The sequence below is a fragment of the Spodoptera frugiperda genome, chromosome 20, assembly GCF_023101765.2.
Source record: "Spodoptera frugiperda isolate SF20-4 chromosome 20, AGI-APGP_CSIRO_Sfru_2.0, whole genome shotgun sequence".
NCBI lineage: Eukaryota > Metazoa > Arthropoda > Insecta > Lepidoptera > Noctuidae > Spodoptera > Spodoptera frugiperda.
The window spans coordinates 6,683,163-6,699,172 of record NC_064231.1 but is presented as its reverse complement, the minus strand read 5'-3'; the positions used below and the strand labels follow the sequence as shown (position 1 = coordinate 6,699,172).

The 16,010-nt window shown below is 35.1% G+C and overlaps 1 protein-coding gene across 50 annotated transcripts in view; it reads left to right on the top strand.

The window, feature by feature from the left end:
- Positions 1 to 11,121, top strand: part of LOC118280638 (uncharacterized) — a 36,785-nt gene extending 25,664 nt beyond the window's left edge. For 47 of the 50 annotated variants that reach the window (XM_050701648.1, XM_050701645.1, XM_050701649.1 and 44 more), the window contains 9 exons: positions 161 to 292; positions 503 to 658; positions 3,144 to 3,284; positions 6,132 to 6,262; positions 6,375 to 6,920; positions 7,525 to 7,713; positions 9,868 to 10,124; positions 10,207 to 10,383; positions 10,481 to 11,121. In XM_050701648.1, the coding sequence (XP_050557605.1) occupies positions 161 to 292; positions 503 to 658; positions 3,144 to 3,284; positions 6,132 to 6,262; positions 6,375 to 6,920; positions 7,525 to 7,713; positions 9,868 to 10,124; positions 10,207 to 10,383; positions 10,481 to 10,994 (2,243 nt within the window). In that variant the 3' untranslated portion in view covers positions 10,995 to 11,121. The remainder of the gene's footprint in view (positions 1 to 160; positions 293 to 502; positions 659 to 3,143; positions 3,285 to 6,131; positions 6,263 to 6,374; positions 6,921 to 7,524; positions 7,714 to 9,867; positions 10,125 to 10,206; positions 10,384 to 10,480) is intronic. The other 3 variants (XM_050701647.1, XM_050701628.1, XM_050701624.1) reach the window with 2 other exon arrangements.
- The last annotated feature ends 4,889 nt before the right edge of the window (positions 11,122 to 16,010 follow it).

Below are 16,010 nucleotides of genomic sequence, written 5' to 3'. Positions count from 1 at the left end.
TCGAAATATTATTGTTCCTATCAGTTGTCATAAATGCTGTGGTTTTCGTTTTAATCTATTAAATGAATCCTTTTTGGTAGTGAAACGCTCCGTATTGCGCTGCGCACTAAGAAATTATTCGTAAAACATAATCTCAACAAGATTTTTATATTTCATACAGGTGACCCACCGGTAGATAGTAATGTATCATTCGATAATCTCATCTACGAGGGCACGCTTCAGGATAATGTCGTCCAACACGAGAATATCAGAATATTTGAATTCGACGGAACAACTGTTGACTTACGTGGAGGTACGTAGGGAAATATTATTATGACTTTATTTATCAACCATAAACTTGCGTGAACCGTGCTTCGACACGAATGGGCCTTCGTTCCATCTCTGCTACAATAATAACTAGATAATGTGACCTGGAATCAGAAAGGGCTTCGGTCTATTTCGTTATAATAATGACGCAAAATATGCACGTTCGAATAACTTGTGACGAATATTGTATTTCCAGAACACGCACACGCGTTCAGGGCGACAGTGACGGACGGTTCGGTGTCGGTGAGCAGGTTGGAATCAGAGACCCTGTCCGATACCGTGACACGCGTAACCCTTGAGCTTCACGCGCGAAGTGCAAGAGCTGTGCTGCTTCTTAATGTCTTGGGATCCGGTAACTACGGTTTCATGGATTTAAAACTTGTAAATACGGTAGACCGAATCTACCACTGACATCGAAGACTACTGACCACTTGCCCGACTCCGCATAGAGCTGTCGCTGTATATTTCATCAGTTTGCGTGATGAGATAAACAGGCCTAAGCAATACGTATTCGGGAAAAACTTTGAAATAATACCCTATATCGGTACTAAGCGGACGGTTGGCAATGAGTCCGTTTCGCTATCGAAATATTATTGTTCCTATCAGTTGTCATAAATGCTGTGGTTTTCGTTTTAATCTATTAAATGAATCCTTTTTGGTAGTGAAACGCTCCGTATTGCGCTGCGCACTAAGAAATTATTCGTAAAAGATAATCTCAACAAGATTTTTATATTTCATACAGGTGACCCACCGGTAGATAATGACGTATCATTCGATAATCTCATCTACGAGGGCACGCTTCAGGATAATGTCGTCCAACACGATAATATCAGAATATTTGAATTCGACGGAACAACTGTTGACTTACGTGGAGGTACGTAGGGAAATATTATTATGACTTTATTTATCAACCATAAACTTGCGTGAACCGTGCTGCGACGCGAATGGACCTTCATTCAGACTCTGCTACAATAATAACTAATGTAACTTGGAATCAGAAGGGCTTCGGTCTATTTCATCGTGATAATAACGCAAAATATGCACGTTTGAATAAGTTGTGACGAATATTGTATTTCCAGATTACTCATACGCGTTCGAGGCGACAGTGACGAACGGCTTGGTGTCGGTGACAGGATTCAATCAGAGACCCGTAACCCTTGAGCTTCACGCGCGAAGTGCAAGAGCTGTGCTGCTTCTTAATGTCTTGGGATCAGGTAACACGTAATTTGATGACTACTTAGAACTTTAACTACTTTTCAAACCCTATAGTATCAGTGTCACCAAAATTCGCGACATTTTGAAAAACTCAATGTTAGTTCCGTTACAATCGGGATGGAAATCAGTAAAATGCTCAAATTGCTGCTGCTGACTATTCGAGCTTTATATGGTTAAAGCTATAAAAATTTAACTTGCCTGTAGATAATAAGAACATGATTCTGTTATATAATACCTATTCAATTGACTATTTCTTGTCTGATTACATCTAAGTTATACAAGTCATTAAGTACTTACTATATTTATCTACACAGATACCTACAGATAATATTGGTTTGTTAGTAGAGGATACATATAACATTACATCAGGTCATCAGTACCTATTTATACATATTAATTACACAAAGAATTATTCAGTAAATTTGTATACTGTATCCTGTATACAGTATACACACTTGTATACGGAATGCTACCGAAAAATACAAAAATATTTTTTTTATTTTTATCGTCGTGTTTTAATCATGAATCAGTAAATTACAACTAATCTGTAACTTCAAAGGTCTCGGGCTCCGTGAAGTTTGTAGCAAAGAAAATGTATCAGGGAAAATCATTGGTGGCGAAACGGACTTAGCCGGGTTTGCTAGTATTACATATAATAAATATTGATTTGATTTTTTTAATAAAATTCTTTTTTTACCGTCATGCGCGGCGTTTGGAAGCATTCCATTTACATCTGTATGTATAAGCAAGAGTAAATAGTTCCGTATTAAATAGGGTCAAACGTACCGTTTTATATTTTACAAAACACCAACTAAATCAGTGTTTCCCCTATTACCTCATGCGGTAATGATACCTATCTTCTTAGTGTGAATAAATCTTTGTTTTGTGTGAAAATCACTACTCAACCATTTTAATCTGTAAAGTCGTACACTTACAGAAATTGTGATACGGACACAATATTAGTTAAATATTTAATATTTGTCAAGTTATGAATTCAATGAATTCTTATACGACTTATCATCTTTACCTATATAGCATCTGGTAATTGTTTATCCATTTGAGGACTTATTACGAGTTTGCTTGAGATCGAAACGAAATCGCTGTGATTGGCTGACTCCAATGAACTAACCAATCTCGTTATACGTATCTCGTACTAAGGCCCCAGTTAGTATTACCGACTATCTTCCTCCCTCCGTTCATCCGTTGCACAGTTGGGGTTTACCCGAATGGTAGATATGTCGCTTATCGGAGACATGTTCCACTAGGCTCGGTATTGAGACTTTGGGCGAGCATAAAGCATCAAGTACGACTACGAGCTAACGTCTAAAAATACCCCTGACACAATAGTTTACAAGAAACAAAACTCTAGTTTAAATATTAGCGCAATACTCAGTCTTCCACATACTTTACCTAGTGCCTATTTAGACCCCAATTTGAGTTATACATAGTTCACTGACCTCCAACCCGCTTGCCAAATGTCTTATTTTTGCAGTGTTTGCAAAATGTCTTATTTTTGCAGTGTCTAGTTATTAATTGCCTACATAAATACACGCTTATTTAATTGCCTATGAAATTAAACACATTTTATTTAGACACGTGTTTATTTTTCTGTCTTTCTTTAGGTGTTCCTGAACCCTTAGTGGAGTTTTCTTCGGAGTCCTACGCACTATCAGTGTTCACAACACAGACTGGCATCGTGGGTCGAGTATCAGCTACAGCTAACAACAATGAAGCAATCACGTACTCTTTTGACACGGACAACGGTAAGCCTTTCTTACTAAATAATGTTAGAAGAAGAAAGAAAGAAAAACAGTTTATTTGCACCGCTTACAAAAATAATTAACATAAATAATTGATCAAAAAAAATAAAATAAAAGTACACACCGCGCAAAAAGGCCAGTACTCAGCTAATACCGTGACCTGAGTGAGATGATATATTTTACATCTAAGAAAAACGTTAATAGCAACTAATCGAAACCGAAACCAAAGACGAATTTTAAAATCTGGTAACTATCTATCACGTTTCGTTATAGCTATAGCCTGATAATACCTGCCATATTGAATGTCTAAGAAAAATAAATATAAAAATCGGATGATTCATTTCAGAAGTCATCCATTTAAATCTATATACCACATACAAAGGCAAAAAGGTTCCTTCCTTTCAATATAAACTTGGTTTTTGTTTGAGGGAGGAAAATCATCCAATGACTTGATCTTGACAACGGCCGCGCCTTGAGTGAGGCGAGAAGGAGTGTAAGACTCTTACTGACTAAAAACGACCCCGTTCCTTCACCTGCTTTGGGGTTCAGCCGTTAATATAAAATGGATTTCTAAAACAGGCTTAATTAAATGTGAAATATTTTATGATTCTCCCTACCAAAAGACGAAACTAACTTTTGTGGTAGATAGGAAGGCCTGTTTACATTCTGGTTGGTATCAGGTATTAACACAAACGATTACCAAATGTATGAGAATCTAAGAGTACGTTATTAAACACTTCCCGTTAAAAAAATATACTGAATAAGTACGAAAGTTTACATAAAGTAGAATGCTTTGTTGTTGTATTTCAGGCAAAATCAAACTTCACAAAATCTGTTTAGCATTTGAATAAACTTGCGGCCTCAATGGTAAAAGACAAAAGTTGTTTGTAATATTTCTACTTTATTATTCAAGAGAGGCGCCCTTAGGAAATTTATTATACCGAGTGTAAAATATTTTTCTTCTAGATTTACTCGGGTAAAACATCCCGACCGCATTAATTATCCAGTTTAAAGTACCTACCTGCCAACATTCAGGTGTGGATCTTAGTCTGAGTGCTGCAAGATTGTGCTAACAAGAGTACTTACATTATTGTGAATATAAATTATACGAGCTTTATATTTCATCTTCCTTATTTTAGCCGAAGCTAGTAGGCTTCGCCTCAGATACAAAAGTAGCCTATGTTAATCCAGACCATAATCTACCCCTATTCAAGTAAGAAACGTACCTACATATACATAAACTAACAATCTTTCGTATTTATAATAGCGGTGCAAGTTAATTTCGGACTATAGTTACCGGTCAGCTTAAGATCCACTTCGGGTAACCTAACATTCGACAACATACCTATTATTTGGTATAGTAGTCGCGTCTAGGGATCGAGCCGAACAGTAAAGTTTGTTTTTAAGTACATATTACTTTAATCGGGATAAAAAAGTACCCAGTGTGATTCCCAAGATATTATTATACAATTATAACAAGTTTTATCGCAATTGGACTAGGCTAGTTATTGCGGGATGCTTGAACGTACATAGGTACATTTTTGGGTTCGGTGTCTACCTAAATAGTAACACCACCTATTACTTTTTTATATTTTCAATGTGCAGAATTTACCCTTTTATATAATTATAATTGTATAGATATAGATTAAGTAGTAGTTACCTACCAGAACAGAGAAATTCGGTAGACATATTGATTAGACTTTGCCGACATAAGCAGACAACAGTATATGTTTTCACCAGTAAATTGGTCTTTATATACATATATCTAAGGATAACTTTCACAAATATTTGTGTGTCACAAGTAGATATCTTCTAAACAATATTCGCTATCACATTACAATTACATTATTTTACTATTATGGCATCCATGCTCCCCACAACATTAGCAGATCATTTACACAAAGCATTGAATTTCCCTCTTCGACGAAGAAAAGCTGACATGATGTGAATACTCTTTCGTTAACGTACGTAGTTATGATATATTCGTGCCTTTTTCTTATAATGTCATGGACAAGAGGGTTGGATCTACAAACACATGAATTAAATAAAAGGACCGATTGATTAAAATATGAAGGAACATAAATGGGGATGCCGCGAGATCTTCATTTAGTCTTCGTCTCCGGTCCAGACAACTATTTAGGTATCGACTTTCGAGACAAAAAAACATTAAAAGTAACTATTTACACAATGATTTATTTGTATGATTGTATGGATATTAAAACTAATGAAGTACCTATTATGTTATGCAGGTTGCAGGTTTTAATCTCTAGATAGACCCTTGACCAGTCGGTCAGATATTTATTTAGAAAGTCACTTAATAAAACAAACCTAAAATTCATCTAGGGTTTTAAATATTAGGTTTAGGTCTGAAACTAAGTTCTCTAAGTTTGTTCATTGTGCCCAAACGTGAATTTAGTGCGCGCCTAAAATTCTTCAAAAGCAATTTTACTCCCCGAAGTAATTGTTGTGCGCTGTTAGGCGTCAAGGTGTAGTTAATTCTTCCTTTCACTATATACAACGAAATGAATAATAGCTACGCCTATGTGTCTCTAAAGTTAAAATATAAGTTTTCAAATAGGTACTCTCTTGTCACCTATAATTTTTATTTGTAAGAATTTACTCAAAAATTTTTAACACAAATACAAATAAGTAAGCTATAGGTACATGAATATTCCGAACTATACAATTATATCGCGCGTTCCCAGAAGGATTTGACAAAAACAAAGTACCTACTATGTCCAGAACCCCACCTAAAATAAGAATAATAACGAAGAAAATCGGACTTGTGATTCAACCAACGAGATGCCTTTTAGTCTCGAAATTTAATACAAAATTCTCATTTTGTTTCAGCTCATCTACTATCGCGTCTTTCTATAAACAATGAGGGCGAACTGCACTTGTCTGCTCCGGTTGATAGTGGTGTTTACACTTTCCAAGTTATTGCTGTTACTGTTATTTCACAAGCAAGGGCCACGGCTCCGGTACGAACTTCTTTGTATACTCTATGTTCTAGCAAATATTCTACCTATTGAATGTAACCAAAACTTGGATATTTATTGGAAATCTGAGTTAACAGTTTAAATTTTTCTATAGGTACATCTTACATCGCATGAAGCGACGGTGTGTGACGATCGTGGTATTGTGGTACCACCGTTGATCGTAATAGACCGTGACGAGGAAGAAGAACACAGGAATCTAGTGGTACTTGATCCTACGCAACATGCTGGCTGCCGATACACCATGACAAATCGATGGCCCACACAGCAATCATGGCTATACGTCGACGAAACTGGATTACACACAAATGCAATAGACAGAGAACACGAATCTATAGCCTTCATGACCGTTTCACAAGTTCAAGTAGAGCTCATATTAGAATGCGACGACGACCCTGTACGAACAAAACGCTCGAAACGGTCATACGATTGGCTTGACCCCTACGAATACGGTAGCAATAAATGGGTCCTTACAGACTCGATCCCCTACAACTCCAGACGTACCTTAGTGAATCTGATAGTGAACGACATCAATGATAACGCTCCTATATTCATCGGTAAAGAAAACGAACCAATTGTTGTCGGATATCCAAATAGTGAGCTCGAAGAAAGAATATTACCCCGCTCTTTAGTGGAGTTACAGGTATGTTGTATTATGCAAATGTTTTGTATATCTGAGACAAGAACGTTGAGAGTCGTAAACTGTGTGTGTTGCATTTATATTTTATTTTAAGTTCTCACGTTGTAACATGATTCACGTCTGGAAAAAGTTTTATATTTGAATATAAAACCAGATGTCGTACCTGAGTGAGTCATTGCCGCCAAACTTGACTTTATTAATGACAAGGGTTTTTTATATCAAGAATGTTCGATGGTAATTTAATTCGTGGCGACAAGTTAACAGTTAATAACAGTATAATTAAATTGGCAAAAGATATTTATCTGATCCATCTTTTCAAAGCTGTAATAGCAAAATCATTTTAACTTTTAGTTCTAAATCACTAGGTAAATAACCAAGTAACGTAATAATGTACGATACACGTTTACGAAATATCTAAAACAACATAATAATATTAAAATTAGTCTTTTAGTATATGATTTTATTATTAAACTAACGTCAAATATATTCAAAGAATTCAATTTTCATCAGTTAACTAGACCAACAGTACCAAATACCACATGAACGCCATCTACTGAGCGCAAAAACGATAGCCTCTGTAATATTCCTTTCTTATTTCTTTTAACAGGCGACGGATGCAGATATAGGAATAAATGCAGCATTAAGGTACTCCAGTTCAGAGAGTGTGCTAGCTGTCGCACCAAGTACAGGCTTCGTCCACGTGCGAAGTGGTGCCAGTCTCCAGCAAGACCAGATCCTCACTGTAACAGCCACTGATCAGAATGGAGAAGGACTGTCTGGAACTATCCAACTAGCTGTAAGTATTATACCTAATATTATTTTAGTCACCGCCATCTGTTGGTCAATACCTAAACTATATTTGGTATGTGTCGATAGATGTCGCCTCTGACATAATGGGAAGGTAAAGACATGCATAAATTACGTAGCATAAATATTATATCTTCGCGCGCCTTGGTTTTCCGACAAATGCTTTAAGCATGTATTCTAATTTATATTATTAAAATTAAATTACATTAACTCAATTATTTTATGAACATGCAACACAAAAATAAGCAAGCATCACTTCAATATTTAATTTAATAAAAGCCTACAATATTCATAACAGAAAAAATCATATCAATACGGTACCTTTCCGTCAGATTACATTGAGTTATTTATGAAATCATTTAATTTATTGACGTTATAAAATATAATAAGATGTTTGTACAAAACGATTTATGATAGATACAAACCGGTTAAATGATTCTTTACATAAATATACCTAACTATATAAAAAATATACGGTAACACTTTTCCTATCTGCCACTCAATTTGATCAATCTATCTATCAATCATTTCTATCAAATAGGTACTATAAAAAACACTGTTACTTAGTGACTAGCATACTAGCTTACGCCGAAACTTCCAATACATATTTCAAAAGGCATAATTCTTCAAAATGTAAGAGAGTTTGAAGAATAAAGTCCCCAAGCAATGTGAAATGTTTGAGTACGTTTAAGTTCAAGGACCAAACTATGCAACGTCAAGCCTTTTATCCCCGAAGGGGTAAGCAGAGGAGCACATTATGTCACGTAATGCCGCTATACAATGTACACCCACTTTTCACTATTTGCGTTATAAGTCCCATGTAATAGGGGGTGAGTCTATTTCCATATACTGGGCCCAATTCCAGACTCCGTGCTACTACTGAGAAATTTTCGGAAAACCGAAAAAGCTCCGCTGTAATTTTTTAATTGCCCGACCCGGAAATTGAATCCGAGATCTCTTGTCCGGCAATCGCACTTGCGATCACTCGACATACGTGGTTGACAAGGACCAAACTAATCTTCATATAATCTGATAGTTATGTAATGTTACTTAATTTTAGATTCGTTTATACTTTTATTAGCTACAACCGTTAATTGGCTATATACGTTCATGAGGACATGATAAGTTTAAACCAAAACGTATGTATGATAAACAAATGAAAAATAGTTATACACACACTTGTACCTCTTTCACCACCTTTATAAAGTGCCCGATAAACTTATGTGACAGATAGCGCATAAAAACTACGTTCTTAATTGAAAGTTATCTGATACATAACGACTATCCAGGCATTGCGAAACAAGTCCTTAATGTTAGGTTCACATAGAAAAATAAAACTGTAAATCGTATAATAATCATATTTACATAACTTAATTGCATGGACTCTCAAATTATGAGCAGTGTATGGCAATAGGCTCGTTACCTTACATTTCGAAACAAAACAGACAAAATATGAGCAAACGTACTACAAGCCTCCTCCACCTCTTTTAATGATTTCATACATTATGTGTATGATTCATTTCTTTAATTTATTTCAACAATCGTAAGTAATTAGAAACTAGTCCATTTTGTTTTATAATTTATTGCTCTTGATAACTCTGTAGCTATAACAAATCATTTCTGGTTTTATTATAGCAAAAAATAACTTGTCTGGGGGCAATAGCATATACCGGATGGGACAACATCCTTATGATGTTGAAATAACCCCAATGCACACAAGAAATAAACTTTTAATTAAAGTACCTATACCTAATTCATTAAAATTATGATAATTTAATAACATCTTATATTTTAATTTCAAAAAGATATCTTAATTTACACTTTGCTTTTCGCTCAGTTATATTTAACGTCTTATGATTATGATAAGGAATTTAAAATATTACAAAAACGCTTGGCCTAAACCGAAGATTCAATGATCGATGACTGACCTCACAAGATCGGTCACATCTAACGAAGCAATATGATAATAATTCAATCAACTTAATCAACCACACAATAACAAAATATTATTTACTTCAAGTTGACCTTAAACTTTTTCTAAATTTATTACATTAAAGTTCACTATTCTACATCTTTTTTAACAAAAGCAAATTCAGATTTTTTGTCTTAAAACTTGAATTCATGATAATGTTTCTGTTTCCAGGTAAAACTATTGGATGTAAGCCATATAGCCGTAGTGACTGTCAGAGATGTCTTCCTAGACGATGAAAAAACAGTCTTAAGTCAGTTAAGTGATGCCGTCGGATATGAAGTCAAGGCTTTGAGGTCAGTTGTCGTATCTGATGACATAAATGAAGGTGTCACTAGGCACAAACGGGAAACTAACGCCAGAACTTCACTACAACTTTATGTATATGGACTAGTTGAACAAGAACCTGTTGTAGTAACTAAACTGACAAGGTACGAATATCTACAGATTTTATTGTTAACTATTAGCTGTATCATAAACTGATATTAAAATATTACACTACTCTCTTTACAGCGATCTAAATAGCCAAGCTGTCATCCAGAATGTAGCAACCATCCCACTGGAAGCTCATTTAGATATTGGATACACAGAGATACAATCTGCAGTTGGTTTGTTGGTAGCTACAATAATCCTGAGCGTTCTTCTGTTTGCGGCTCTCTGTGTGATAGGCGTTTGGTTCTTCCTTAGATGGTAAGTAGCCAGAAAACTAGATTCAGTAATATCGTTCAATATAATTTAATGTAATCGTCCAACATGAAAAAAAAACTGATTCAAAATTTAATTTTAGGAGAAAGAACCGAGATTACGATGAATTCCGCGATGACAGCAGTGTTGCATCAAGAAATGCATCGCTTGGAGAAGAACCCAAACCAGAAGAAGTCAAACCACGAATGAATCTTGAGGATCTAAAGAAAAGCGAAAAAAGATTACAAGAACTATTAGCAGCCCCTATGGAAGAGGTTACAGTAGAACCAATGCCAAGAAGGCTAGAGTCTCCTGTGGAAGCTAGATTAGAATTACCAGTGCCTCAGCAAAGTGTACCGGTGCCTGATCATAGTGCACCAATAGCAATTCAATTAATTGATAAATTAAAAGATGCTGACGATGAAAGTGATACCGATGAATTTGGAGAAAGCAGTAAAGCACGTAGAAAATCCGTAGTGACATTCAATGAAAATGTTGAAAAGATAATTCATGTACAAGACGATGGTGATGAAAGTGAAGTGGGTGGCATTATTACTATTGATAACGATGGTACCAGTAGTACTAGTACTGATGATGTTGCAGTTTACAGATTATAATAAAAATATGAGTATTCAAAGAAAAATGTTAAAAATCTACTCTATTAATATGACTAATCTCTAGGTAGGTAAATACTTCATCCAAGTGATACTCGACTTTTTATAAATAAATGTTATTATTTTATTATCAAGCTTTTTATTTTTAGTTACCTTAACTAATCTCCTAGATTAAGCATATTTATTTAATGTTAACGTGCTTTTCGGGTATCCAACTCAGACCGGTTCGGAAAAAAGTAGTAATGTGAACTCGTAAACAAATTCCGTAGTCAAATTAGATACAGAAATAGTAATATGATATACATAAATAGATTCTTACTAATTTATACCAATATCACGCTTGTTATTCCCCAAAAAGGTAGGTAAAAGTTTAAAAAATAAAGATTTCATTACTTTTTTTATAGAAGCATCTCTGAGTAACGATTTTTCGTCAATTATGTCTTACTATAATAATAATAGAGTGTGTCTATTAATGTACTAGATATAGAACAATATATAAATTCTTAGAGAACTTGGAAATATTGTACAATAGTTTGTTCGACCCGAAGATCGCAACCCCGTACTCGGTAATGCACTTGTGAAAGCTCTATGAGAACAGTGACCGGAGTCATTTTGTCAACATTAAAACTATTTTAACATTTTGTGGACACTTACTAAAACATTGTTCGTAGCGAAACACTAGCGCAAATAAATTGTGTTGGGCGTTTCTTTTAACGGTTCAAAATTCGTTCACATTCTATTCGTAGGTAGATTGTTATTCTGTCATGTATAATTTATTGTTGGTGTGACCTTATAGGCCATAGTCCAGTTTATATGGTGCTCGTTTGTTATAAATTTGCCAATGTACCAGCATATTAAAGAAATGTTTGTATTTTCGTCGCCTCTCGAATGTTCTAGGGTTGTCTTGTAACAACTTTCGACTGTTTAGTGCCAAACGTGTAACATAGTAATATTATGACTAATCTCGTTTTACAGTTATTGTCCGGTTAGCCGGTTGTTTAGCTACCTATAGGATCTTAATATTCAAGCCGCGGATTTGAGATAGGATCTATGTGACATTTTCGAACATGGCCGTTGACCGTATAAAACAAAGCAAGCTCAGTTCATGAAGCCTACGCTCCAGACACCTCTCACATTAAGCAGTGCTCTATCATTGTACACGACCCCAAAACGGAAAGTAATTGATGTCATCACTCACTCGCTCGCTGTAAGACCAAGACATTGGTACTATCATTTATAAATTACTGAAACAAAAAATGCTTAAGATTTAAATGTCAATACCCGACTGTATTTCTTTATTCTGACATATCTACTTGTCTGAAGACGCATTTATATGATGAAATTGATGGTAAGTATTCGTTCTAAGAAAAATATTGCTTACTATATTTCTTGAATTAGGTAATTTTATTGGGATATTGACACATTGCTTTTAAATGCTTTTTGTATTTTCTTACATACATACATAACCTCACGCCTGTCCATGGGGGTAGGCGGACGTGAGGTTAACGAACTTAAATTCGTCTTAACCGACGAGCATACATGAAAAGACTAATGACTGTTGATGAAGCAAATGAGGTATGTAAGAATCGTAGCAATTCGCATTCCATTGTCTCTGTATTTTCTTTAAGACACAAAATAATAGTACATCGACAATTATGCCTATCACATCATGGATACAACGAACATTTAGTATGTATGTAGGTACCCACAGTCCGTTTAGCACTACGTACAGTACAAACATTCCTATTTTAAAAGGAATCCTTAAAAGGAAAATGTCTCGTTCGTATTTAAATAGTACATTAGGAACAATGACTGTTACTTGTAACTATTTGTGTTATTAGTGGGGAACAAAGCTTAATGAACATTTCGTACATGTACATTTCGTAGAATCAACAATATTTTATGACCTTTTTTGGTATTACATAACATCAAACCTGTTTTCCTAGAAGATATGGGAAAGGGCAAAGAACCCACTTACAAGTGTATTGGTAAGTATGTAGGTACCTACGTCCCTACTCACAACATATTCTTCCAATGTTTTTTTCCATGTACAAGATTTCCTTGCTGCTACTAAGGATTCTGGATTCGATATATTATGGGTACTTTGCTGCCTCCGCAGTTCCCACACAAATATAAAAATGAGAAAGCAATTAAACATTACCTACTTAAAACGCAAAGCTTTATGATTTTCTTTACCTTCTCACTTAACAACAAAATTAAAAAACAAACGGAAAATAACTTCTTGGAAAAGTTTCGGAAAATTAGTAATTTATCTGAAACAAATTTTGCCTAACTAAAATGATATTGGATATATGTGTACATCTTAGTGCCTACATATTCTTGTATACCTACAAGGCTAGTCTAGATCCGCCGAATAATGAAAAGTTTATAACAGGCAATATAAGGACTTCAAAGCGAAGAGAATAAAAATAAAAAACACTAGCTACTGTTGTGAGTATACTTAATTGCCTGAATTCTTTACTAAATATTCTTTTGTCAGACTGTTTGCTATCGCAAAGAAACTTTATATACGTACCTAACATACTTTTCGAAGGGCGCAATAATATGTAAATATGCAACACAACGTCACGCCTTTTATCCCCGAAGGGGTAGGCTGTGGTGCACATTACGGCACGTAATGCCGCTATACAATGTACACCCACTTTTCACCATTTGTGTTATAAGGTGATGAGCCTATTGCCATACACTGGGCACAATTCCAGACTCCGTGCTACTACTGAGAAATTTTCGGAAAACCGAAAAAAGCCCAGTAATACTTTATTCGACCCGGGAATCGAATCCGAGACCCCTTGTTCGGCAGTAGCACTTGCGACCACTCGACCAACGAGGCAGTCTAATCATAATAATATAGTCTAATATGTAAATAATCAGAGAAAATTAAATTTACAAAAAATAAATAAAAAATATGGATTAGTTTAGGAGCAAACCATAGCTTTAAAAGAAATCACCTAATCAGTCTTTCCTTAGGCATGCTTAAAATAAAGCAGATATTTGTGAATCAAATTCATTTATTTTGGTAAAGGAAATACAGATCTTCTCGTTTACGCCGAATTTATTCGATTAACATTCAGTTAACTGAATACCTACAATACGCCTGATTTTATTTTTCCTATAGTTGTAAAAGAATTCGTACAAAATACTTACTGGGTTAAAAACAGAGTGCTGTTATTTCAATCGCCTAAAGAAATGGGAATTCCACATTTATAATGACAAACACGTCTTGTTTCGGTATTTTCAAGTACCTAAATAATATGTAAGTACCTATGTATATTTTTTTTAACTTTAACTTATACTTACGTAGGTACTCAGAATACTCACTCGATCAAGAGATTAGAAGGTTCCATTTGTGAAATTGATAACGTTTCTTAGTTCTCTGAAAGCTGTATATCATTTCTAGACTTTTTTTTAAGGGGGCTGCTCAGCTGTTGTCTTATATGTCACGGCGATACCCATCTCTAGATCTAATTTCACACCTGTCTGTACCTTTTTTTTAAGTGGAGAAAATCATCCAATTTCTTCTCCCGCTATGGGCGAGGCGAGAGGGAGTATCAGACTCATACTGACTAAAAACCACCTAGTTCCTACTCCTGCTTTTCGAACTGGAGCCCCGGTAAATCCGCTAGGTAGTCCGCAGCTCCAGATCAGGCGTCAGCCCTATTGGATCCCATCTGAATCATTGCTAAACTTAGATACAGAATGTTGTTACCGGTTAATATTAAAACATAAGTCAGTAGATATCTCTAAAACTAGCTATGCTAAAAAATAGCTACACGTGTAGCTATGTTTTATTATTCACCAAAATTTTAAGGTATTTTTGTTTGAAGATAAGTTTTAGATGATCTAACTTTAGTATATTAAAATCTTTGTAAATTGTACACTCTCTTGAGTGTTTATGATTCAACTCTCATTCGGCAGCTGATATAGCGCGTTCATGCACAGCTTCTGTGATAACAAGCAAATCACAATCAGATCCCGGCTCGTTGAAGGACGTGCCTCGGGTACCAAGGCGACATGCCGACATTGGATGCACTCTGCCATTGTAAAATCCGACTTGGATTTGACTTCTTCCACACGAACGCATAAATATATTTTTGATACTTTTGTAAGAATGTCGAGAATTTCGATTAACAACATGTCTTATACCGAAAAGCAGTAGTCAGAAATCGTCCATAATTTGCGTTTTCCTTGCATCATATATTTGTAGTTTAAATAAAACACAGCTGCATTTATGTTCCCGTAGGTTTATCGTACTTTACATAGAAACTATAACAATGACATACCACCCGCCATTTAATCCTCGATGGATATACCTACTATGAGTCTTACTTGCCATTCACCAGGCATAGTTCAGGGCTATTAATTAGGGATATTATGATAAACTCCCATAATACTTTGCCTGATCCACTCGAGGGTCCCTGCTCGACCGTCTCCCTTTGACCAATCCCAAGGAGACAGTTACAGAAACCAAACATTGCACAGTAGCCGTTTACCCCACCACTGTGTCAACAGATAGGTACATCATAAAATTCATCAATCGCAAACTAGAATATTATACTTAATTCATAAATATTAAAAAAAAAACTAACTACCGCACTCAGAAACATTAATAGTTACTTAAGCTATTCCTTACATAGAATTTTGTAATTGCTAAGAACTGGATTAAGTAACCATTGACTCTGAGTATGGTGTAGTAGACATATTGTAAAATCAATAAACAGCGTGCTTGTAAAACGAGGTGTATGAATGTAATAGAAGCTAAGGAAGTATGTAAGAATCGTAGTAAGTAGATGATTTGTAGTTTCTAAGTAAAAAGTTTTATAAAAACAATAAGCAGAATTTCATAATTTTGTATGACTACTACAATTTGAAAATCTAATTTTCATATTTTCCACATGAACGCATACATTTTCGAAGCTTTCTATTTACCAGGCATTTTACTCCCATTAATTTTATTTCAAACAAATAGCACACTTCAAATAATAGCGATATAAGTACGTC